The 23,120-nt window shown below is 42.3% G+C and overlaps 2 protein-coding genes and 1 pseudogene across 3 annotated transcripts; 2 read left to right on the top strand and 1 right to left on the bottom strand.

Moving 5' to 3' along the window:
• The first annotated feature begins 1,037 nt into the window (after positions 1 to 1,037).
• Positions 1,038 to 22,670, top strand: LOC117512256 (heat shock 70 kDa protein 1-like). Of its 2 annotated transcripts, none has more exons than XM_034172263.1 (2): positions 1,038 to 1,230; positions 20,621 to 22,670. In XM_034172263.1, exon 2 carries the CDS (start codon positions 20,644 to 20,646, stop codon positions 22,561 to 22,563), a length of 1,920 nt encoding a protein of 639 aa, XP_034028154.1. In that variant the 5' UTR covers positions 1,038 to 1,230; positions 20,621 to 20,643; the 3' UTR covers positions 22,564 to 22,670. The 2 variants fall into 2 exon arrangements, with proteins under 2 accessions (XP_034028154.1, XP_034028153.1); XM_034172262.1 differs by lacking the exon at positions 1,038 to 1,230 and adding an exon at positions 19,663 to 19,818.
• Positions 1,872 to 23,120, top strand: LOC117512258 (annotated as a pseudogene).
• On the bottom strand, positions 6,987 to 10,177 carry LOC117512255 (heat shock 70 kDa protein 1-like). Its single transcript, XM_034172261.1, has 2 exons — positions 9,920 to 10,177; positions 6,987 to 9,249 (listed from the first exon to the last, which is right to left on the bottom strand). Exons 1-2 carry the CDS (start codon positions 10,050 to 10,052, stop codon positions 7,307 to 7,309), a joined length of 2,076 nt encoding a protein of 691 aa, XP_034028152.1. The 5' UTR covers positions 10,053 to 10,177; the 3' UTR covers positions 6,987 to 7,306.

Consider the following 23,120-nt stretch of genomic DNA (forward strand, 5'->3'; position numbering starts at 1 on the left):
AGCAGCCGAATGAACACCACCACCACCACAGCACTGTTTGTCCTCTTTGTTCCAGACTAATATACTCGTACATAATATGCCTGAAATTCGGTTTGCGTTTATTAAATTCCACGGAGATTAAACATAGCAGACATGGATTATTTGTTATAATTGTTTTAGCAAGTTTTCAGGGTATCATGCAGCAGTCTCTTATTAACGTGATGAAAAGCATAAAAAATTACGTTTTTTGGAGTATAATATTCATTTACAATTATCATGTGGATTCTCTGTTGTTTTGACTGCAGCAACTCTGGCGCGCAAGAGATTATGGGATTGTCAATAGGGCGAATAGGTTCTGAAAGAAATGCAATAGGCTGGCGTACAGATTCTTATAGAGATCCAATAGTCTTCAGTTGCCTATAGATACTAGCCTATATTAACCATGCCTATAGAATTACCTTTTTTCGTAGGGGAATGCTTTGAGTTTTGTGTCATGTGACTCTTGTCAGGAGCTTATTTCCGTTCGCTCCTGACTTGGCAGATTTCATGTTATTTGAGTTTTTGGTCATTTAACTTTCGTTTGCCTTATTTTTACACTTACGAATGGAATGATTTATTGTACTGTTGATTTATATGTTATAAACTGAGAGGTGGGGCAAAACACATTTCATTGCATTTTTATTGAATGTTGTTTTAAATGCACATGATAATAAATAGAAACTTGAACTTGCCAACAAACAAGAAAATTGATCCAAATTAACCTTGCAGACAAAAAGAGTTTAAATATTGGATGTAGCTCTCATGAATATATTTGATTAAATCAGTCCGTTTCTTTTTAGAGTACATTTTAATGGTTGTAGTTTCAGTTTTGTGTCATGTGACTCTTTATTTTCGCTTTGATTTCGTAAAGTCTTCTTTAAAACGTTTCAGTCCAGTTGGTTCTGGAAGTTTCTCAGAACGTCCGGAAAGTTATCGAACGTTCTGAAGGCACGTTGTGCTGACGTCATCACGTCAAGCCCGGCGATTGGACGATGGTGCAAGAGGAACCGCCTATTTGATCGGTCCAGCGCTGTGATTGGAGGAAAGGACCAGCAGAAAGCCCGAGAAGAAACCAGACCAAAATAAGAAAAATATAAAAAGAGGACGATAAAGATGAGCGACATTCAGACTGGAACAGAACCAGAACTAGAACTAGAAGATCCAGACATCAAGAGACAAACTTCTTCCTCGCTTTTTCATCAATTAATAGCAGTAAGTGCTTTAACAAATTTATTTTACTCTTTCAATGTAGAGTAATTTCTGATTTTAACTAATGATAATAATTTATGTTTATTAACATGACACATGGTTATTAGTGTATTTATTTCTTCTTGTTTGGTATAAATAACATCTTTTTTTGGTCAGCTTCTATCATATGGCCCTAATCCTCTGCAATATATAAACTTTTAGAAAATCTTTTTAGTAATATTAATATGAAATAGACACAGCAAATTATAAATTGTGGTTTTATCGGCAGCACCTACTTTGTTTATTCTTAATCAAACTCAGTCAGACAATACTGAATAATCATATTTTTCTGTGAATGAATATTTGTGTACAGTGTAGAATTCGTGCAAAAAAAGATAAACAAAGAAAGAAGAATGTCCATGTAGGTTTTCCAGATCCTTTTTAAATGTCTTTTGTCCAAACCTGATCCCCAAGTGTTTTAAAAACACTTTTTAGTTTCAACTAAGACTCCAGAAAAAAAAAAAAAAAAAACTGAAGAAAACTGTTGTTGACTGTCATCTTTTGCTTGTTCAAGCACTTACAGATTTTGAAGTCACAGCTGTGAAAGAATTTTATATTTCTAAATGCATTTTGCCTTTGTGTTTTCAGGTACCATATTTAAAACAATGTCTCCAGCTAAAGGCGTAGCTATCGGCATCGACCTGGGCACCACCTACTCGTGTGGGGGTTTACCAGCATGGGAAAGTGGAAATCATCGCCAATGACCAGGGTAACAGGACCACTCCCAGCTATGTGGCATTCACCGACTCTGAGAGACTTATCGGGGACGCAGCCAAGAACCAGGTGGCTTTGAACCCCAGCAACACCGTGTTTGATGCCAAGCGACTGATTGGAAGAAAGTTTGATGACTCCCTGGTGCAGGCGGACATGAAGCACTGGCCGTTCAAGGTGGTTTCAGATGGAGGGAAGCCTAAAATCAAAGTGGAATACAAAGGGGAGGACAAGACCTTCTCCCCTGAGGAGATCTCCTCCATGGTCCTCGTGAAGATGAAGGAGACTGCTGAGGCCTACCTGGGACACAAGGTGTCCAATGCTGTCATCACAGTCCCAGCGTACTTCACTGACTCCCAGCGACAGGCAACTAAAGATGCAGGAGTCATTGCAGGACTGAACGTGCTGAGAATCATTAATGAGCCAACAGCAGCTGCCATCGCATATGGTCTGGACAAAAGAAAGGCAGGAGAACATAACGTCCTGATCTTTGACCTGGGTGGGGGCACCTTTGATGTGTCAATCCTGACAATTGAGGATGGTATCTTTGAGGTGAAAGCCACGGCAGGAGACACTCACCTGGGTGGAGAAGACTTTGACAACCGCATGGTGAACCACTTTGTGGAAGAGTTCAAGCGAAAATACAAGAAGGACATCAGCCAGAACAAGAGAGCGCTGAGGAGGCTGAGGACAGCATGTGAGAAAGCCAAGAGAACCCTGTCCTCCAGCTCCCAGGCCAGCATCGAGATCGACTCTTTGTTTGAGGGCATCGACTTCTACACGTCCATCACCAGGGCTCGCTTTGAGGAGCTGTGTTCAGACCTGTTCAGGGGAACATTGGAGCCGGTGGAGAAAGCACTGAGGGATGCCAAAATGGACAAGACACAGATCCATAATATCGTCCTGGTTGGAGGCTCCACTCGAATCCCCAAAATCCAGAAACTCCTGCAGGATTTCTTGAATGGCAGGGAGCTGAACAAGAGCATCAACCCAGATGAGGCGGTGGCTTATGGGGCTGCAGTCCAGGCTGCCATTGTCTCTGGTGATACCTCAGGCAAAGTTCAGGACCTGCTGCTGCTGGATGTGACACCTTTGTCCCTGGGTATTGAGACGGCTGGAGGAGTTATGACATCCCTGATTAAACGCAACACCACCATCCCAACTAAACAAACTCAGACCTTCAGCACGTATTCTGACAACCAGCCCGGTGTTCTGATCCAGGTCTATGAAGGGGAACGAGCCATGACCAAGGACAACAATCTGCTGGGCAGGTTTGAGCTGACAGGAATCCTTCCTGCTCCTCGTGGGGTCCCACAGATTGAGGTCACCTTTGACATTGATGCCAATGGCATTTTGAATGTGTCCGCTGTGGACAAAAGCACCGGCAAAGAGAACAAAATCACCATCACCAACGATAAGGGCCGACTGAGCAAAGAAGAGATCGAGAGGATGGTGCAGGATGCAGAAAAATACCAAGCTGAGGACGAGCTTCAGAGGGACAAAATTGCTGCTAAGAACTTGCTGGAGTCGTACATCTTCCATGTGAAGAGCACCTTGCAGGATGAGAAGCTGAAGGGCCAAATCAGTGAAGAGGAGAAGAAGAAGCTGATGGAGACGTGTGACAAGACCATCAACTGGCTGGAGAACAACCAGCTGGCTGATAAAGACGAGTACCAACACAAGCAGAAAGAGCTGGAGAAAGTGTGGAACCTTGTTATCAGCAGGTTGTATCAGGGAGGAGCATCTGCACGCAGCTGTAGGGACCAGGCACGAGACGCTCCACAGGGACCTACAGTAGAAGAAGTGGACTAAAGAGACCCTTCAGATGGTCTATGAACACTGGATCTATTCTTTGCACATATGCAGTCACACAGTAAAAGGACAGGCCTCACGTCTCTGAGACCAATAACCACACTACATTACAAACAGCTTCTGTCTCCATGATGGACATTTCCAAAAGACCTTTGCAGTAAACACAACTTCACATAGATTCTATTCTGCACTTTACTAACAGTGTCTCAGTCCATCCTTGGGTGTACAAGTGTTCTTATGATGACAATTTCTTGTCATGAAAGTGGCTGAAACCACAAAAATTGATTGTTTCATAAGAAAGAATCTTGATTCTGACTTATATTAATAAAACTCAGGATTTTTGTTTGTATATATTTGTAACATATTTTGTACTCATCGTTTTATAAGAACCTGTAATGATTTAAATGTTTCTTAACTTGATGCAGTTTGTCTCGTTTGTATTGCTGGTCACTGCAATAAAGATGACTGTAAAATTATTTGTCTTCTGATGATTTTTGTTTATCATTTTAATTCACTCAGAATATTGGGAGTATGGAACTTTTTGTTGCATTATTGGGTTCTTGTGGGTCCTGGAAATTACAGGAACATTGCGGTTGAGACATTAATATAAAAAAGCTCATCAGTGTTAAAAATTTTCAACTTCTTGAATGAATTTGACATTAAAAACAGCAAAACAATCTTCATTTATTTTGGTATTTTTATCCTTTTTCATGTCAGTTTGCACATGGCTTAAATATTTTAGCCATACCCCCAGCCATGTCAGTGAAAATCTCTATATATTCCAAAAGAAACACTTTGTGAAATTCCATGTTTTTCGACAGTTATTCTAGAATTAGTGAATGTGAAAGCAGATATCACACTGATGAAACCCAGTTACAAACTAAATAGAATCTATAATGTAACATATTGTCAGAGTAAGCTTTTATGATTTCATTGCAGTCCAGTTTGTATTTAAATTTGTATTCAAAATTGCACTTTGTATATTTTGGTGCATCCATCTCTGCATTATGTATTTTTATTGGGGGCAGAGGGGGAGTATGTGACAAATAGTTGAGATGTGATAAATAGGGTGCTTTCTCATAGCATAAGAATAATGTAACAGCATAACTCAACTCATTTGCAAACATGTCTCATTTTATGGCTAAATCTTGCTATTTTTACTTAAATAGAAAATCTGAGTACTTCTTCCACGACTGCTGTTTATGGACAACACTTAAAAACTTATAAAATGATTTGAATACATTTTATTGTGGTAGCGGGACTTGGGTCAAGGAAGATTTTATTTGATTTTGAAAACAAATATTACTAAGAATGATTATAACAATAATATTCATTCTTTCATTCACTCATCTTCAACTGTTTATTTGGGATCGGGTTGCGGGGGGCAACAGCTCCAGCAGGGTGCCCCCCACTTCCAATAACAATATTATTATATTATTCAATATAATATTAGAATGTTATTTATTAGATTCCAAAAGTAATAATTAAAATAAAATAATTAATAATAAAATAAATAATAATAATAAAATATGAAGGAGATGTAGACATTTATTTTATATGAGTTTGCATATTTCATATCTATGGACAGCAATCTAGGTAGTAAGTAACTACCTGGCTGTCTATAAAGCCAAAAAAGGAACAAACATTACCTTTCCTGGTGTTTACAATGAATATAAAGTAAATTTGTATAATCCAAACAAATTAACACTGATTAGATAGAGGATTTCTGTGAGTTCTGTTAGAAAATATGGCATTATTTTGGTTCTCAGATTTTTTTTGTAAATAATAGTTTAATTGTTCCAGACGTTTTAGATGTAACTCAAATTTTACTGTGGACAGTCCATTTTTCAGGATCTGTGATTTTCAGAATCAAAAATTAATAAAAAAAAATTTTGAGAACCGAAAGAACTAGATCGCAGGTAAAAGCTGCTGAAATAGGCTTCCTTAGGAGACTGGCTGGTGTCTCCCTTAGAGATAGGGTGATAAGCTCAGTCATCTGTGGGGAGCTCGAAGTAGAGCCACTGCTCCTTCGTGTTGGAAGGAGCCAGCAGAGGTGGTTCGGGCATCTGATAAGGATGTCACCTGGGTGTCTCTGTAGGGATGTGTTCAGGCACGTCCATCTGGAGAAGACCCAGGTTGAGGTGGAGAGATTGTATCTCCACACTGACCTGGGAATGCCTCAGGATCCACCAGTCAGAGGTGGTCAATGTGATCTGTGAAAGGGAAGTTTGGGGTCCTCTGCTGGAGCTGTTGCCCCTGTGACCCAATCCCAGATAAGCACTGAAGATGAGTGATTAAGTAAGCTTTTGTAAAACGTAAGATGTCTTTTTCATGCCAATAAAGGGATTTCAATTAGATTAATTGATAGACACAAACATATAGTACGGCTGTGATAAGTGTGTGGTCACAGAATTGATGTTCCCAGGTAGAGCCACTGCCCTGGAATGAGATAAGAAAAAAAATTGACATCCTGTCCACTTATTCATATTTGAAGGAACACAATGCAAATGTGCATCAGAGCACACGGTACAAGCTGGAACATTAAAGCTTGATACATTTTACAACATAAGACAATGCACAAGCTGAATATGCTTCATGCAAAATCAACAGGAGGACCAAGAAATCTTCTCACCCTCACAGTAAGCGAATGAAGGAAAAACAATACAGATGTGGTCACATTTACTTCTAGTTAAACTCCAGCAGCAGTCAACATGTTCATAAAATACCTTTGCGATAAAATGAATCATTTATTTCATTATGAAGTAATGATCTAAAACACAGAACTTCATAAGGTGTATATCTGATAATGTAAACAGATTCATATTTTCAATAACACATTGTACATGGATATTAAATGACTGCGCAAAGTGGCATAAAGATAATACAGTGATCAAAATAAATGACTGTTGGTGGTGGTTCGAAATTCAATAAGACCAAAGTCTTCACATGCTTAAAACTGATTTCAGCAATTTTGTTTTTTTAAGTCATTCATTTGAGAAACTGATTAGAAATCAGAATTAAGACTGAGTATTTCTTGGATATCATGATTTTACACCCAGAAAAGTCACAATAATGTAACTAAAGGTTTTGACTGACTCAACATTCTGAAAGAATTAAACTATGAACAAAAATCAGAAGACAAAAGGTTTATTTATATGTAATGCAGTGTCCAGCAATGCAAAAATATAAAAGGCATCAAGTTAATAAAAATTTAATCCATGACAGCTCACAATAAAAGAAACGGGACCAAAAAATGTGAAAAAGGGGTAAAATAACAGTTCAAACATTTGCAGATGTCAAAGTGCATAATTTCTGAAAATATTAAATATTCCACCAAGTTTTAACTGACATCGCACAAAGTCAACTTCACAAGAATACTTCTACATATATACAAGGCTGTCCCACGAATTCTGTCCTTGTACTGTGTGGTTGTAGATGTACAAACATTATACTTGACAGCAGCTGTGACAAATGTCTTAAATACAGTCAGTGTTCATAGACCATCTGAAGGGTCTCTTTAGTCCACTTCTTCTACTGTAGGTCCCTGTGGAGCGTCTCGTGCCTGGTCCCTACAGCTGCGTGCAGATGCTCCTCCCTGATACAACCTGCTGATAACAAGGTTCCACACTTTCTCCAGCTCTTTCTGCTTGTGTTGGTACTCGTCTTTATCAGCCAGCTGGTTGTTCTCCAGCCAGTTGGTGGTCTCGTCACACGTCTCCATCAGCTTCTTCTTCTCCTCTTCACTGATTTGGCCCTTCAGCTTCTCATCCTGCAAGGTGCTCTTCACATGGAAGACATACGACTCCAGCGAGTTCTTAGCAGCAATTTTGTCCCTCTGAAGCTCGTCCTCAGCTTGGTATTTTTCTGCATCCTGCACCATCCTCTCGATCTCTTCTTTGCTCAGTCGGCCCTTATCATTGGTGATGGTGATTTTGTTCTCTTTGCCGGTGCTTTTGTCCACAGCGGACACATTCAAAATGCCATTGGCATCAATGTCAAAGGTGACCTCAATCTGTGGGACCCCACGAGGAGCAGGAGGGATTCCTGTCAGCTCAAACCTGCCCAGCAGATTGTTGTCCTTGGTCATGGCTCGTTCCCCTTCATAGACCTGGATCAGAACACCGGGCTGGTTGTCAGAGTGCGTGCTGAAGGTCTGAGTTTGTTTAGTTGGGATGGTGGTGTTGCGTTTAATCAGGGATGTCATAACTCCTCCAGCCGTCTCAATACCCAGGGACAAAGGTGTCACATCCAGCAGCAGCAGGTCCTGAACTTTGCCTGAGGTATCACCAGAGAGAATGGCAGCCTGGACTGCAGCCCCATAAGCCACCGCCTCATCTGGGTTGATGCTCTTGTTCAGCTCCCTGCCATTCAAGAAATCCTGCAGGAGTTTCTGGATTTTGGGGATTCGGGTGGAGCCTCCAACCAGGACGACATCATGGATCTGTGTCTTGTCCATTTTGGCATCCCTCAGTGCTTTCTCCACCGGCTCCAATGTTCCCCTGAACAGGTCTGAACACAGCTCCTCAAAGCGAGCCCTGGTGATGGACGTGTAGAAGTCGATGCCCTCAAACAAAGAGTCGATCTCAATGTTGGCCTGGGAGCTGGAGGACAGGGTTCTCTTGGCTTTCTCACATGCTGTCCGCAGCCTCCTCAGCACTCTCTTGTTCTGGCTGATGTCCTTTTTGTATTTTCGCTTGAACTCTTCCACAAAGTGGTTCACCATGCGGTTGTCAAAGTCTTCTCCACCTAGGTGAGTGTCTCCTGCCGTGGCTTTCACCTCAAAGATACCATCCTCAATTGTCAGGATTGACACATCAAAGGTGCCCCCACCCAGGTCAAAGATCAGGACGTTATGTTCTCCTGCCTTGCTTTTGTCCAGACCATATGCGATGGCAGCTGCTGTTGGCTCATTAATGATTCTCAGCACGTTCAGTCCTGCAATGACTCCTGCATCTTTAGTTGCCTGTCGCTGGGAGTCAGTGAAGTACGCTGGGACTGTGATGACAGCACTGGACACCTTGTGTCCCAGGTAGGCCTCAGCAGTCTCCTTCATCTTCACGAGGACCATGGAGGAGATCTCCTCAGGGGAGAAAGTCTTGTCCTCCCCTTTGTATTCCACTTTGATTTTAGGCTTCCCTCCATCTGAAACCACCTTGAACGGCCAGTGCTTCATGTCCGCCTGCACCAGGGAGTCATCAAACTTTCTTCCAATCAGTCGCTTGGCATCAAACACGGTGTTGCTGGGGTTCAAAGCCACCTGGTTCTTGGCTGCGTCCCCGATAAGTCTCTCAGAGTTGGTGAATGCCACATAGCTGGGAGTGGTCCTGTTACCCTGGTCATTGGCGATGATTTCCACTTTCCCATGCTGGTAAACCCCCACACATGAGTAGGTGGTGCCCAGGTCGATGCCGATAGCTACGCCTTTAGCTGGAGACATGTTGCTTGTTTTAAATATGGTACCTGAAAACACAGAGGCAAAATGCATTTAGAAATATAAAATTCTTTCACAACTGTGACTTCAAAATCTGTAAGTGCTTGAACAAGCAAAAAGAAGGCAGTCAACAACAGTTTTCTTCAGTTGTTTTTTTTCCTGGAGTCTTAGTTGAAACTAAAAGTAACCAAATCTAAAAACTAAAGTGTTTTACAACATATGGGGATCAGGTTTGGACAGAAGAAAACTTTTTTTTTTTTTTTGCAAAAATTCTACATTGTACACAAATATTCATTCATAAAGAAAAATATGATTATTCAGTATTGCCTGATTGAGTTTGATAATGAATAAACAAAGTAGGTGCTGCCTATAAAAACACACTTTATAATTGGCTGTGTCTATTTCATATTAATATGACTAAAAAGATTTGTTTTTGCACCAACACCTTCGATAGCTACTGTATTATAAAAACTCTTTCATATATTGTAGAGGATTAGGGCCGTATGATATATTAAATGCTGACAGAAAAAATAATTCTGGGATGTTAACTAATACCAAAGAAGAAGAAATAAGTACATTAATCACCATGTGTCATGTTAATAAACACATACATTATTATTATTTAAAATCAGAAGTTATAATAGATACAGATATTTAATCTATATTCAAAGAGTAAAATAAACTTGTTAAAGCACTTACTGCTCTTAATCGATGAGAAAACGAGGAAGCAGTTTGTCTCGATGTCTGGATCTTGTAGTTCTAGTTCTAGTTCTGGTTCTAGTTCTAGTTCTGGTTCTGGTTCTGGTTCTGTTCCAGTCTGAATGTCGCTCATCTTTATCGTCCTCTTTTTATATTTTCCTTATTTTGGTCTGGTTTCTTCTCGGGCTTTCTGCTGGTCCTTTCCTCCAATCACAGCGCTGGACCGATCAAATAGGCGGTTCCTCTTGCACTCTCTTCCAATCGCTGGGCTTAACGTGATGACGTCAGCACAACGTGCCTTCAGAAGCTTCGACAACCTTCCGGACGTTCTGAGAAACTTCCAGTCGCCAGCGTATAGCCTGCTGGAATCAACAACAACAACAACAAGAAGAAGAAGAAGAAGAACTCAAACGTTTGAAAGAAGACGTCACGACAAATAAATCAAAGAGAAAATAACGAGTCACGTGACGCAAAAAAAAAAATACAATGAAATGTGTTTCGCTCCAATTCTCAGTCTATAACATCTGCTTTCAACAGTACAATAAAATAAATAATTCCAATAGAACCTGAAATGTAAAATTCAGATGAGGTAAAACACACACACACACACACACACATATATATATATATATATACACACACACACACAACATAGAATCAAAACATTTATTTCAAAACAAAATGTATTTCATTTATATAGTGACAAATCACAACAAAGTTGCTTCAAGGCAGTTCACACAAGTAAGGTCTAACCTTACCAATCCGTAGAGCAAGCACACAGGTGACAGTGGTAAGGAAAAACTCCCTCTGATGATTTGAGGAAGAAACCTCAAGCAGACCAGACTCAAAGGGGTGACCCTCTGCTGGGCCATGCTACCAACACAACAGACATACAGGAAATTATAACAAATACATTATAATTTATCAGCATTTTGCAACAAGAAAAACAGAAGAAATAAGGTGTTCGCTGGCCACTAGCCCTAAGCTTCACTAAAAGACCCAGACTTTAGATAAAGTTGAGGCTGGGGCCCGCTCTATTTACTAATTAAATGAATTTAAAAGGGTGGAAAGCATAGTAACATACTATGCTATTATGCTAGCTATACGAAAGGGAAAATAAGTGCTTATTAAGTCTGGACTTGAAAGTCTCTACCGAATCTGCCTGTTTTATTGATGCAGGGAAATCATTCCACAAAGCAGGTGCACAATCAGAGAAAGCTCTGTGACCTGCTTTTTATTCACCCTAGGGACACAAAGTAGTAGAACACAGAGCCCGGGCCAGTATGTAGGGTTTAAGTAGGTCAGCTCAGAAGGGAGGGGCCAGTCCATTAATAATTTTGGTAACAGAACCGTAACTTTGATCTCACAGGGACAGGAAGCCAATGAAGAGACACCAAAATAGGTGTAATGTGGTCAAACTTTCTGTTTCCTGTCAAAAGTCTGGCAGCAGAATTTTGAACCAATTGAAGACCCCTAATGCTGGACTCTGGTAAACCAGAAAATAGAACATTGCAGTAGTCCAATCTAGAAGAAACAAATGCATGAATCAGGGTCTCAACATCAGCCATAGACAGGATGGGACGGATCTTCGCTATATTTCACAGGTGGAAAAAGGAAGTCCTCGTAATATCTCTAATATGGAGGTCAAAGGACAATGTAGGATCAAAAATTACCTCAAGTTTCCTCACTTTGTCAGTGTGACGTATGACACACGAACCTAGGCTATGTGTGAGCTGGTCAAATTGATGCCGATGTCTCACTGGACCAAGAACCATCATTTCAATCTTGTCAGGGTTTAAAAGTAGGAAATACTAGACATCCAGCTTTTCACTGATGCAAGGCAGTTGTCTCAGGATTTTATGTGGATGAGGTTACCAGCAGTTATCTGCATGTATAACTGGGTATCATCAGCATAGCAATGAAAGGTAATCCCAAAATGCCACAATAAGTGCCCAAGGGGTGCTATATAAAGGGAGAAGAGCAGGGGGCCTAAGACAGACCCCTGTGGAACCCCAAATTTCATGTCACTAAAGTTAGAGGTAGTGTTACTGTACAAAACACAATGAGAACAACTATCTATGATGTCAACCATAAAGGGCAGTCCCAGTAATCCTAAAATTATTCTCCATCCTGTCAAGTAGAATATGATGATCCACGGTATCAAACGCAGAACTAATATCTCACAGCACCAGAACCGTAGTGGTGTCCAAATCCATTGCAAGCAGAAGATCATTCACCACTTTAGTGAGAGCCGTCTCTGTGGAATGATATTTTCTAAAAGCAGACTGCAGTGGCTCAAAAAGATTATTCTCAGTAAGGTGGTCCACCAGCTGCTGTGAAACCGCCTTTGCCTTTGCCACCTTTGAAACATTTAGGAACAGATCCAAAGGTTAATGAGAGATTAATCATTTTCAGCACAGTCGGCCCAAGAGTGGGCCGACTGTGCTGTGCTAAACCATTCATAAAATAGTCCGCAGCAACCACACTGAATTAAGTGCTGCTGTTCAGAATCCAACAGCCTGGTGGTTAAAACTGTCTCTGAGGCAGGAGGTCTGTGATGCTCAAACAATTCCCTGAAGGAAGATATGAGAGAAGGTAATGTGATGGGTGTCCTTAAGTTTCCTCCTGCAGTGGGTGGTGTAGATGTTTTGTGACTATGGTATTTGTTGTCCTATGATTTTCGAAGATTTTTTTTGCTGTCATCATCAGGAGCCTATGCTCTTATCCTGAAATGCTGTACAACCATACCAGCATGCATCCACTGAAGCTGCTTTCTATTGTTGACAAGGGTTTTTGTGGACTTGATTTATTCAAATGTCTAAAAAAAACAAAAACAAAAGCATTATGAATACCAACCAACCATGAATACTTTCTGGATGCACTGTACGACTCAGAGGAAGTGACAACATTTTATACTGTGTCCTCTTTTACAATTTGAGTTACGTATAATGACTGGAAATATTTCACTTGTTAGACACTGCAGGTCTTTCTCCAGTTAGTGCAGGTGAGAGACAAAGTCAGGCACGACAAAAGATGAAGGAACAAACATCTTCAGAGAGAAAGGGAGAGCTGGAGGCAGAACCAAACAAGGAGGAAAAGTATTCATGAATTGAATGACTGAGACAGGTATAAAGTGCCGAGACGGTAACAACAAAGATGGCTGAAGAGAAAGGCCACAGTTTCACAGATACACCCTGGACCAGGACCACTGACATGGCCAGGGTCACAACTAGGGATGGGTATCAAGAACCGGTTCCTTTCGGGTATCGTTAAGAAATGATTCGATCCACCGACATCAATAAGCTTTGTGCTTAACAATTCTGTTATCGGTCCTTCAGAGTGGCCGTTGTTTTGGTGGGTGTTTGTCAGGAAAATTATCATTTCTCTACATTGATTATGGACCCTGCAGCGGGTCCGTAATCAACTTTTCTGCAGCGCGGCTTTGCTTTGAACCTTGAACCAATCGAAGCAGTGGTTTGCAGGTTGAAGCAATGCTTCGATCGATTGCTTCGTTTTTAAAACCTTAAAAAGCATACGTCTGTTGTATGGCTGGGGGGCCTGGCTGCCTTTTTGTTTCTGTCTTTTGTTTTTCCTTCCAGGTGGCTTGCATTTGGGACTGAGTGGCTGTGTTGCTGAGGTTATCAGGACCTCACCCTGATCACCTGCGGCTCGTCAGGACTCACAGCTGAGGTGCATCTATATGGATTGGAACATGGTGGCATTTAAGACTGGAGTATACAGTGTGTTTTTGCCAGAGACTCGACCTTGTGACCAGACGGGTGAGATCGTCATCTCGGGAGCCATCTCATCATCAGTGGATGCAGAGAACGTCCAGGGTTTGATGCACGGTCTGTGAAAGAGGAGGGGGTGAGGTCTCACGCTCGTCAGCACACTTCCTGAGGTACGTTAGATTTTGTGACTAACATTTATACAGTCAGTAAATGTGGTGTCCCTCACACCTTTATTATATTGAGCTGTATGTTAGTCATGTATCGGCTTCCACTGCAGTGGAGTTTTGTGAACTGGATGTTCCATGCCTGCAGGTTGGGAAGCTGATTAGTAATCAAGCCAGGAAGTGTTTGCTGTTTGTACACCTTTAAGTGTTCTCTCTGTGTGTAGAGTGTGGACTCACATAATGGTTCCTTCTTTCACAGACTCGGTTTGTTGCGGCCACCTGGGGGGTGTCGGCGGGGTCCTTGGGTCCGAACAGCTTCTGGCTCCGGACCGTTAGCGCTGCTGGGAGCGCACCACGCCAGACCGCACTTTCTTTTGTTATTTTTTGTATCACTGTTATGTATTAAATTCAGTTACCCTTTGTACCGTGCTCTGCTTATTTCATACTGGGTCCTTCAAACGGTGATCGGTTCTCCGAGCTGCGTCCGACACATAACAGTAGTCTCTGGCCAAACATCACAGACCCAGCGGTAGCAGAGACGGTAACGCGCCGGGAAGGCGGCAGCAGACGTTCAGTAGTTATCCGGATCAGTTGCGGGTGCTCTCCGCCCGGATGGTGCGTGTTTGAGACCCATTGCTGAATACTGATTTGTGCTCTCTTGCAGCCGTGTTCCTGTGTTTGTGCCTTATCCGTGGGTCGTGGTGGAGCGTGACTGGCGACGGCTTCGCGTCACGCTCCGACCGGATAAGAGGTTTAAACGGGAGCTGCAAGAGTGTGTCTGTAATGGGTGCACGCGCACGGCGGAGCTCTGTGGCACAGGTCGCTGAGCTTCCTGTGTTACAGTTGTAGCCCCGTTTCCCCGGATAAAGATAACTACTGCGTCTGTTGTATCAGCTCCGGCGTTATTTAGTTGAGCACATTTTGGTTGTGTGTTGCACACAGCTGCGTACGGAGATGCAGCTCGTTTGTTTTCTGTCACCAAAGGGGTTTTTTTCATTTTTAGCACTTTGGCTCCCTCTTTTGGTGACTTAGTCACATTACCGTTAAGCTCTTAAGTTAGAACAGGTGTGTTCGATTTGTTTGAGCTTAACGGTATACGTCACTTATTTGTTTTGTGTTCATTTTGTGTGGGTGTTTTTTGAGTTGGTTTTTGTGTGGGATTTTATTTTTTGTTTTTCACTATTTAGTGTCTGGGGTCGTGACCCTGCAGTTCTGCCAAAAAAAAAAAAAAAGAAAAGGACCCGAGCAACCTTATGTCAGTCTGTTAGTCTTTCTTTTTATTTTATTTTTTTCAGTTTCACCTCCCAGGGTTTGATGGGACGGTCCCCTGGGGGGTCATGGGGGGGGTATTTGGGTTGTTGTTTTTTCTTTCTTTTTTTTTGTCTTGTTTTTTGTTATGCCCTCTCTTCTCCTCTGACTCCAGCCGTGTGAGCCGTAGTGTCGGCGTTGCTGGAGTGGTGCAGTTAGGTTGTGCTGGGCGTTTCCCAGGTAACCTCTGCACCCGGGAGGGGAGGGGGGGGTTTGGGGTAGTTTCTTTTTGTTCCCTCTCTTCTCCTCTGGCTCCAGCCGTGTGAGCTGGAGTGGTGCAGTGTGGTTATGCTGGGCGTTTCACAGGTAACCTCTGCACCTGGGGGGGGGGGGGGGGGGTGTTTTCCCCCCAGTTTCCGCCCTCAGGGTTTGACTGTGGTGTCCTCTGGGGGGGAAAGGGCTGTGGGTCCATCTAGCCATAGACGGCCGGGGCTGGGTCCGTTGGTCGTGAGGCGTCTCCTGGGGTTGACGAGTGGTCCTCTGGGAGGCGCTGGGAGTCCCCGTGGGTGACGTTGGATCCCAGAGGGACCTCGGCTGTGGTTATTACTCCTGGAGCTGGCGGGAAGTCCTCTGGGGGGTGTTGGTCCCTACATGTCGTTTGGGGGGGGGGGGGGTGTTTTAGCGCTTTTATTTGTAAGCTTAAGTTTGGGGTTTTTCTTTTCTCCTCATCCCGGGGTTTGATAGGACGGTCCCCTGGGGAGGGGGGGGGGGGGTGGTTTGGTTGTTTGTGTTTGTCTTTTTTGTTTTATGACTAATGACCGCACATGGTTGGATAAAGGCTGACCGCACAGGTTTAAGAACTCCTGGCCACACCTGTGCTAAGTGACTGACTGAAACAAAGGCAAGGATGCAGCCAGAGGAGAGGACATCAACCATTCTATTGGAAGACGAATGCAGATGCGGTTTCCAGCCATGGTCCCTGGAGGGGGGTGTTTCTCCTGGGCCAGGTTTGTGTGGTCGCCGGGAGGCTTCCCGTGAGGGTGGGGTACTGTTGTATGGCTGGGGGGCCTGGCTGCCTTTTTGTTTCTGTCTTTTGTTTTTCCTTCCAGGTGGCTTGCATTTGGGACTGAGTGGCTGTGTTGCTGAGGTTATCAGGACCTCACCCTGATCACCTGCGGCTCGTCAGGACTCACAGCTGAGGTGCATCTATATGGATTGGAACATGGTGGCATTTAAGACTGGAGTATACAGTGTGTTTTTGCCAGAGACTCGACCTTGTGACCAGACGGGTGAGATCGTCGTCTCGGGAGCCATCTCATCATCAGTGGATGCAGAGAATGTCCAGGGTTTGATGCACGGTCTGTGAAAGAGGAGGGGGTGAGGTCTCACGCTCGTCAGCACACTTCCTGAGGTACGTTAGATTTTCTGACTAACATTTATACAGTCAGTAAATGTGGTGTCCCTCACACCTTTATTATATTGAGCTGTATGTTAGTCATGTATCGGCTTCCACTGCAGTGGAGTTTTGTGAACTGGATGTTCCATGCCTGCAGGTTGGGAAGCTGATTAGTAATCAAGCCAGGAAGTGTTTGCTGTTTGTACACCTTTAAGTGTTCTCTCTGTGTGTAGAGTGTGGACTCACATAATGGTTCCTTCTTTCACAGACTCGGTTTGTTGCGGCCACCTGGGGGGTGTCGGCGGGGTCCTTGGGTCCGAACAGCTTCTGGCTCCGGACCGTTAGCGCTGCTGGGAGCGCACCACGCCAGACCGCACTTTCTTTTGTTATTTTTTGAATCACTGTTATGTATTAAATTCAGTTAGCCTTTGTACCGTGCTCTGCTTATTTCATATTGGGTCCTTCAAAAGCTGGTCGGTTCTCCGAGCTGCGTCCGACACATAACAACGTCTGTGAGTATTATTTACCTTTTCTATGTTAAACCGACCTGTTATGGGCTTCTGAAACAGTTGATAGATGTATTTTATAACTTAAAAACGGGAGCGATGCTAATGCATTTTCAATGTTAAAAGTTAGCATTTAGCAATTGCAGCCGTCATCACGTTCGGGTGCATTTGTTTTCAAATTGTAATATTACTTACATTTATTTTTGCTTATATATTAATAATCTAATGATTATTATATACAATTTTAGAGAAAGAGACAAAAAGAACCTGAATAGAAACACAACAGAAAATATATAATAGCATCTAACAACGAACATAAATAAATACATAAATAAATAAATACATACAGAAATAAATAAGTGTTTCCTGTGAACACCAAGTGACTCTCACACCTCCATTTCATCCCTGTCTTATTTAAGTTTAATGACAGTTTTTTTTCGGTCAAACCATATTTTCAGTTTGTTAATTTCTTCAGTGATTTCCTCCAGAACTATCTGCCAAACTAGAAAACTGCTGCATCCTAGTAAGAGCAGAATACTACTGGAATGAATTTGAATAAGGAAAGTTGTATTTTTTTTTCTCACCTAAATGGATACTCCAGTTTATCGTCTGGAATAGTCCCAAATTGCATTTCAGAGCTTCTACAATTCAAACATTTTCATGCAGGTGGTGTTGGGGGGTAATTTTGGGTTTCATCTTTTTTAGTTTTTCACCACTTTCATCCCTGAATATGAGTTGTGATTCACTTTTGTGCAGATTAAAGTTACTAACTGGGACTCCTGTCTCGTTGCGAGAAAGAAACGAGAATCGTCCTCCGTTCTGTTCACACAGCTCCAAACGTTGCGCGGATCTCTGACAAGTCAAGATAGAACGATAGAATCCAGTCTGAATGAATAACTTCAAAGCGAAACACCATTTTGTTTATTTTTATTTATGTCCAGAGATCAAGGATACAGTGACTAATTTCATATTTATTTACTTTTAAGACTCAAGGAAATACATAGAAAACCTGTAAAGCCTACTTTTAGTACAAAATTCACGAGGTATCGATAAGGGAATCGATAAGGAATCGGATCGATAAGCAGAATCGATAATGGCATCGATATCGATAAAACCTTATCAATACCCATCCCTAGTCACAACCAAGGCCAGGACCACAGATAGGTCCAGGTTACAAGAACCAAGACTAGGACCACAGGGCCAGGATCACAATGGAGCAAGGGCCATAGACAGATCCAGAGTCACAGACAGGGACAGGGTCTCAACCAGGGCCAGGACCATGGACAGGACCAGGGTCACAACGTGGGCCGGGCAACAACCAGCCCCAGGACTATAGACAGGGCCAGAACCACAGCCAAAGCCAAGACCATAAACAGGGACAGGGTCACAACCAAGACCAGAACCATAGACAGGTTCAGGGTCACAACCAGGATGCTGGTATGGTTCTGCAGCATTGCAGGATAAGAGCATCAAGCCCCTGATGAGGACAGTAAGAAATTCTTCTAAAATCATCGGACAACGATTACCATTGTCAAAAATATCAACACCACCTGCTGCAGGAGGAAACATACTATGAAGGACACCCAGCACATCACCTTCTCTCATATCTTCCTTCAGGGAATCGTTTATTGAGTATTATTATCACTTTACCGAGGCGTTGCTTGGCCAGTATCGTAGACTTATGTCGATGCTACCTGGCTATGCCCGCCCGCTGTGCGCAAACAAATGATGCCATAGCCCAAGAACTGTCCGCAGAGGAAAAAAAAGAAACTGTCCGCAGAGGAAAAGATAAAAAGGTGAGAAGTGTGTGTTGGTCCCAATATGGATATTCCGGATGATTTTCTCATGGATAGTACGACAATGAACAGCAGCTAAAGCAGCCAGCTTGATGAAGACGCACTGCCGAATTTGGATATTCGCCCGAGTTAGACGAGGACGAATATCTTTGTCATTTTGGGTGACTGGGCATGAACGTCGGGCCTCTGAAAATGCATACCGCCCTCCAAAAGCATGTTATTATATTATCAAAGCTCAGACCTCCTTCCTCAGAGACAGTTTTAACTCTTCAGGCTGTTGGATTCTAAACAGCAGCACTTAAATCAGTGTGGCTGCTGCGGATTATTTTATGAATGGTATAAATGTTGTTTTGATTCTATGTTATTTTTTTATTTTTTTTTCGTTTGCCTTATTTTTACACTTACGAATGGAATGATTTATTGTACTGTTGATTTATATATGTTATAAACTGAGAGGTGGGGCAAAACACATTTCATTGCATTTTTATTGAATGTTGTTTTAAATGCACATGATAATAAATAGAAACTTGAACTTGCCAACAAACAAGAAAATTGATCCAAATTAACCTTGCAGACAAAAGAGTTTAAATATTGGATGTAGCTCTCCTGAATATATTTGATTAAATCAGTCCGTTTCTTTTTAGAGTACATTTTAATGGTTGTAGTTTGAGTTTTGTGTCATGTGACTATTTATTTTCTCTTTGATTTATTTGTCGTAAAGTCTTCTTTAAAACGTTTCAGTCCAGTTGGTTCTGGAAGTTTCTCAGAACGTCCGGAAGGTTGTCGAACGTTCTGAAGGCACGTTGTGCTGACGTCATCACGTCAAGCCCAGCGATTGGACAATAGTGCAAGAGGAACCGCCTATTTGATCGGTCCAGCGCTGTGATTGGAGGAAAGTCCAGCAGAAAGCCCGAGAAGAAACCAGACCAAAATAAGGAAAATATAAAAAGAGGACGATAAAGATGAGCGACATTCAGACTGGAACAGAACCAGAACTAGAACTACAAGATCCAGACATCAAGAGACAAACTTCTTCGTTTTCTCATCGATTAAGAGCAGTAAGTGCTTTAACAAATTTGCTCTTTGAATATAGCGTAAATATTTTCTCTGTTATGACTTTTAATTTTAACTAATGATAATAATTTATATGTTTATTAACATGACACATGGTTATTAATGTATTTATTTATTCTTGTTTGGTAGAAATTAACGTCCCAGAATTATTTTTTTTCTCTTTCAGCTTTTAATATATCATATGGCCCTAATCCTCTGCAATATATTAGCGAGTTTTTATAATACCTATTGTAGGTGTTTAAACTTTAAGAAAATCTAGCCCTATTACTATGAAATAGACAGCTAATTATAAATGGTGTTTTTATAGGCAGTAACTACTTTGTTTATTCATAATCAAAATAATCAGACAATTATTTTTTATTGAATAATCATATTTTTTTCTTTCTGAATTAATATTTGTGTTCAACATAGAATTTTTCTAAAAGAACAAAGAAGAATGTCCATGAAGGCTTTTCAGATCCTCTGTCAATGTCTTTAAATGTCTTGTTCTGTCCACACTTGATCCCCAAGTGCTTTAAAACACATTTTAGTTTAAAGTAAAACTCCAGAGAAAATGAAGAAAACTGCAAAAAAAAAAAAAAAAAAGAACAAAGAAAGAAGAATGTTTCCCCAAGTGTTTTTAAACACTTTTTAGTTTCAACTAAGACTCCAGAAAAAAAAACAAAAAAAAAAAACTGAAGAAAACTGTTGTTGACTGTCATCCTTTTGCTTGTTCAAGCACTTACAGATTTTGAAGTCACAGTTGTGAAAGAATTTTATATTTCTAAATGCATTTTGTCTTTTCAGGTACCATATTTAAAACAAACGAAATGTCTTCAGCTAAAGGCGTAGCTATCGGCATCGACCTGGGCACCACCTACTCATGTGTGGGGGTTTACCAGCATGGGAAAGTGGAAATCATCGCCAATGACCAGGGTAACAGGACCACTCCCAGCTATGTGGCATTCACCGACTCTGAGAGACTTATCGGGGACGCAGCCAAGAACCAGGTGGCTTTGAACCCCAGCAACACCGTGTTTGATGCCAAGCGACTGATTGGAAGAAAGTTTGATGACTCCCTGGTGCAGGCGGACATGAAGCACTGGCCGTTCAAGGTGGTTTCAGATGGAGGGAAGCCTAAAATCAAAGTGGAATACAAAGGGGAAGACAAGACCTTCTCCCCTGAGGAGATCTCCTCCATGGTCCTCATGAAGATGAAGGAGACTGCTGAGGCCTACCTGGGACACAAGGTGTCCAATGCTGTCATCACAGTCCCAGCGTACTTCAATGACTCCCAGCGACAGGCAACTAAAGATGCAGGAATCATTGCAGGACTGAACGTGCTGAGAATCATTAATGAGCCAACAGCAGCTGCCATCGCATATGGTCTGGACAAAAGCAAGGCAGGAGAACATAACGTCCTGATCTTTGACCTGGGTGGGGGCACCTTTGATGTGTCAATCCTGACAATTGAGGATGGTATCTTTGAGGTGAAAGCCACGGCAGGAGACACTCACCTGGGTGGAGAAGACTTTGACAACCGCATGGTGAACCACTTTGTGGAAGAGTTCAAGCGAAAACACAAGAAGGACATCAGCCGGAACAAGAGAGCGCTGAGGAGGCTGAGGACAGCATGTGAGAAAGCCAAGAGAACCCTGTCCTCCAGCTCCCAGGCCAGCATTGAGATCGACTCTTTGTTTGAGGGCATCGACTTCTACACGTCCATCACCAGGGCTCGATTTGAGGAGCTGTGTTCAGACTTGTTCAGGGGAACATTGGAGCCGGTGGAGAAAGCACTGAGGGATGCCAAAATGGACAAGGCACAGATCCATGATGTCGTCCTGGTTGGAGGCTCCACCCGAATCCCCAAAATCCAGAAACTCCTGCAGGATTTCTTGAATGGCAGGGAGCTGAACAAGAGCATCAACCCAGATGAGGCGGTGGCTTATGGAGCTGCAGTCCAGGCTGCCATTCTCTCTGGTGATACCTCAGGCAAAGTTCAGGACCTGCTGCTGCTGGATGTGACACCTTTGTCCCTGGGTATTGAGACGGCTGGAGGAGTTATGACATCCTTGATTAAACGCAACACCACCATCCCAACTAAACAAACGCAGACCTTCAGCACGTATTCCAACAACCAGCCCGGTGTCCTGATCCAGGTCTATGAAGGGGAACGAGCCATGACCAAGGACAACAATCTGCTGGGCAGGTTTGAGCTGACAGGAATCCCTCCTGCTCCTCGCGGGGTCCCACAGATTGAGGTCACCTTTGACATTGATGCCAATGGCATTTTGAATGTGTCCGCTGTGGACAAAAGCACCGGCAAAGAGAACAAAATCACCATCACCAACGATAAGGGCCGACTGAGCAAAGAAGAGATCGAGAGGATGGTGCAGGATGCAGAAAAATACCAAGCTGAGGACGAGCTTCAGAGGGACAAAATTGCTGCTAAGAACTCGCTGGAGTCGTACGTCTTCCATGTGAAGAGCACCTTGCAGGATGAGAAGCTGAAGGGCCAAATCAGTGAAGAGGAGAAGAAGAAGCTGAAGGAGATGTGTGACAAGACCATCAACTGGCTGGAGAACAACCAGCTGGCTGATAAAGACGAGTACCAACACAAGCAGAAAGAGCTGGAGAAAGTGTGGAAACTTTTTATCAGCAGGTTGTATCAGGGAGGAGCATCTGCACGCAGCTGTAGGGACCAGGCACGAGACGCTCCACAGGGACCTACAGTAGAAGAAGTGGACTAAAGAGACCCTTCAGATGGTCTATGAACACTGACTGTATTTAAGACATTTGTCACAGCTGCTATCAAGCGTAATGTTTGTACATCTACAACCACACAGTATAAGGACAGAATTCACGGGACAGCCTTGTATATACGTAGAAGTATTCTTGTGAAGTTGAGTTCCTGCAATGCCAGTTATTAAAAGTTGGTTGAATATTTAATATATTCAGAAATTATGCATTAGACGTCTGCAAATGTTTGAACTATGATTTTACCCCTATTTTCACATTTTTGGTCCTGTTTCTTTTATTGTGAGCTGTCGTGGATTAAATTTTTATTAACTTGATGCCTTTTATATTTTTGCATTGCTGGACACTGCAATAAAGATGACGGTAAATAAACCCTGTGTCTTAAGATTTTGGTTTATAATTTTAATTCTTTCAGAAAGTTGAGTCAGTCAAAAGTTTTACTTACACTGTGATTTTTCTGGGTGTAAAATCATGATAGCCTAGAAATAATCAGTCTTAATGCTGATTTCTAATCAGTTTCTCAAATGAATGACTTAAAAGAACAAAATTG

This window comes from Thalassophryne amazonica, chromosome 6, assembly GCF_902500255.1.
Source record: "Thalassophryne amazonica chromosome 6, fThaAma1.1, whole genome shotgun sequence".
NCBI classification, from domain to species: domain Eukaryota; kingdom Metazoa; phylum Chordata; class Actinopteri; order Batrachoidiformes; family Batrachoididae; genus Thalassophryne; species Thalassophryne amazonica.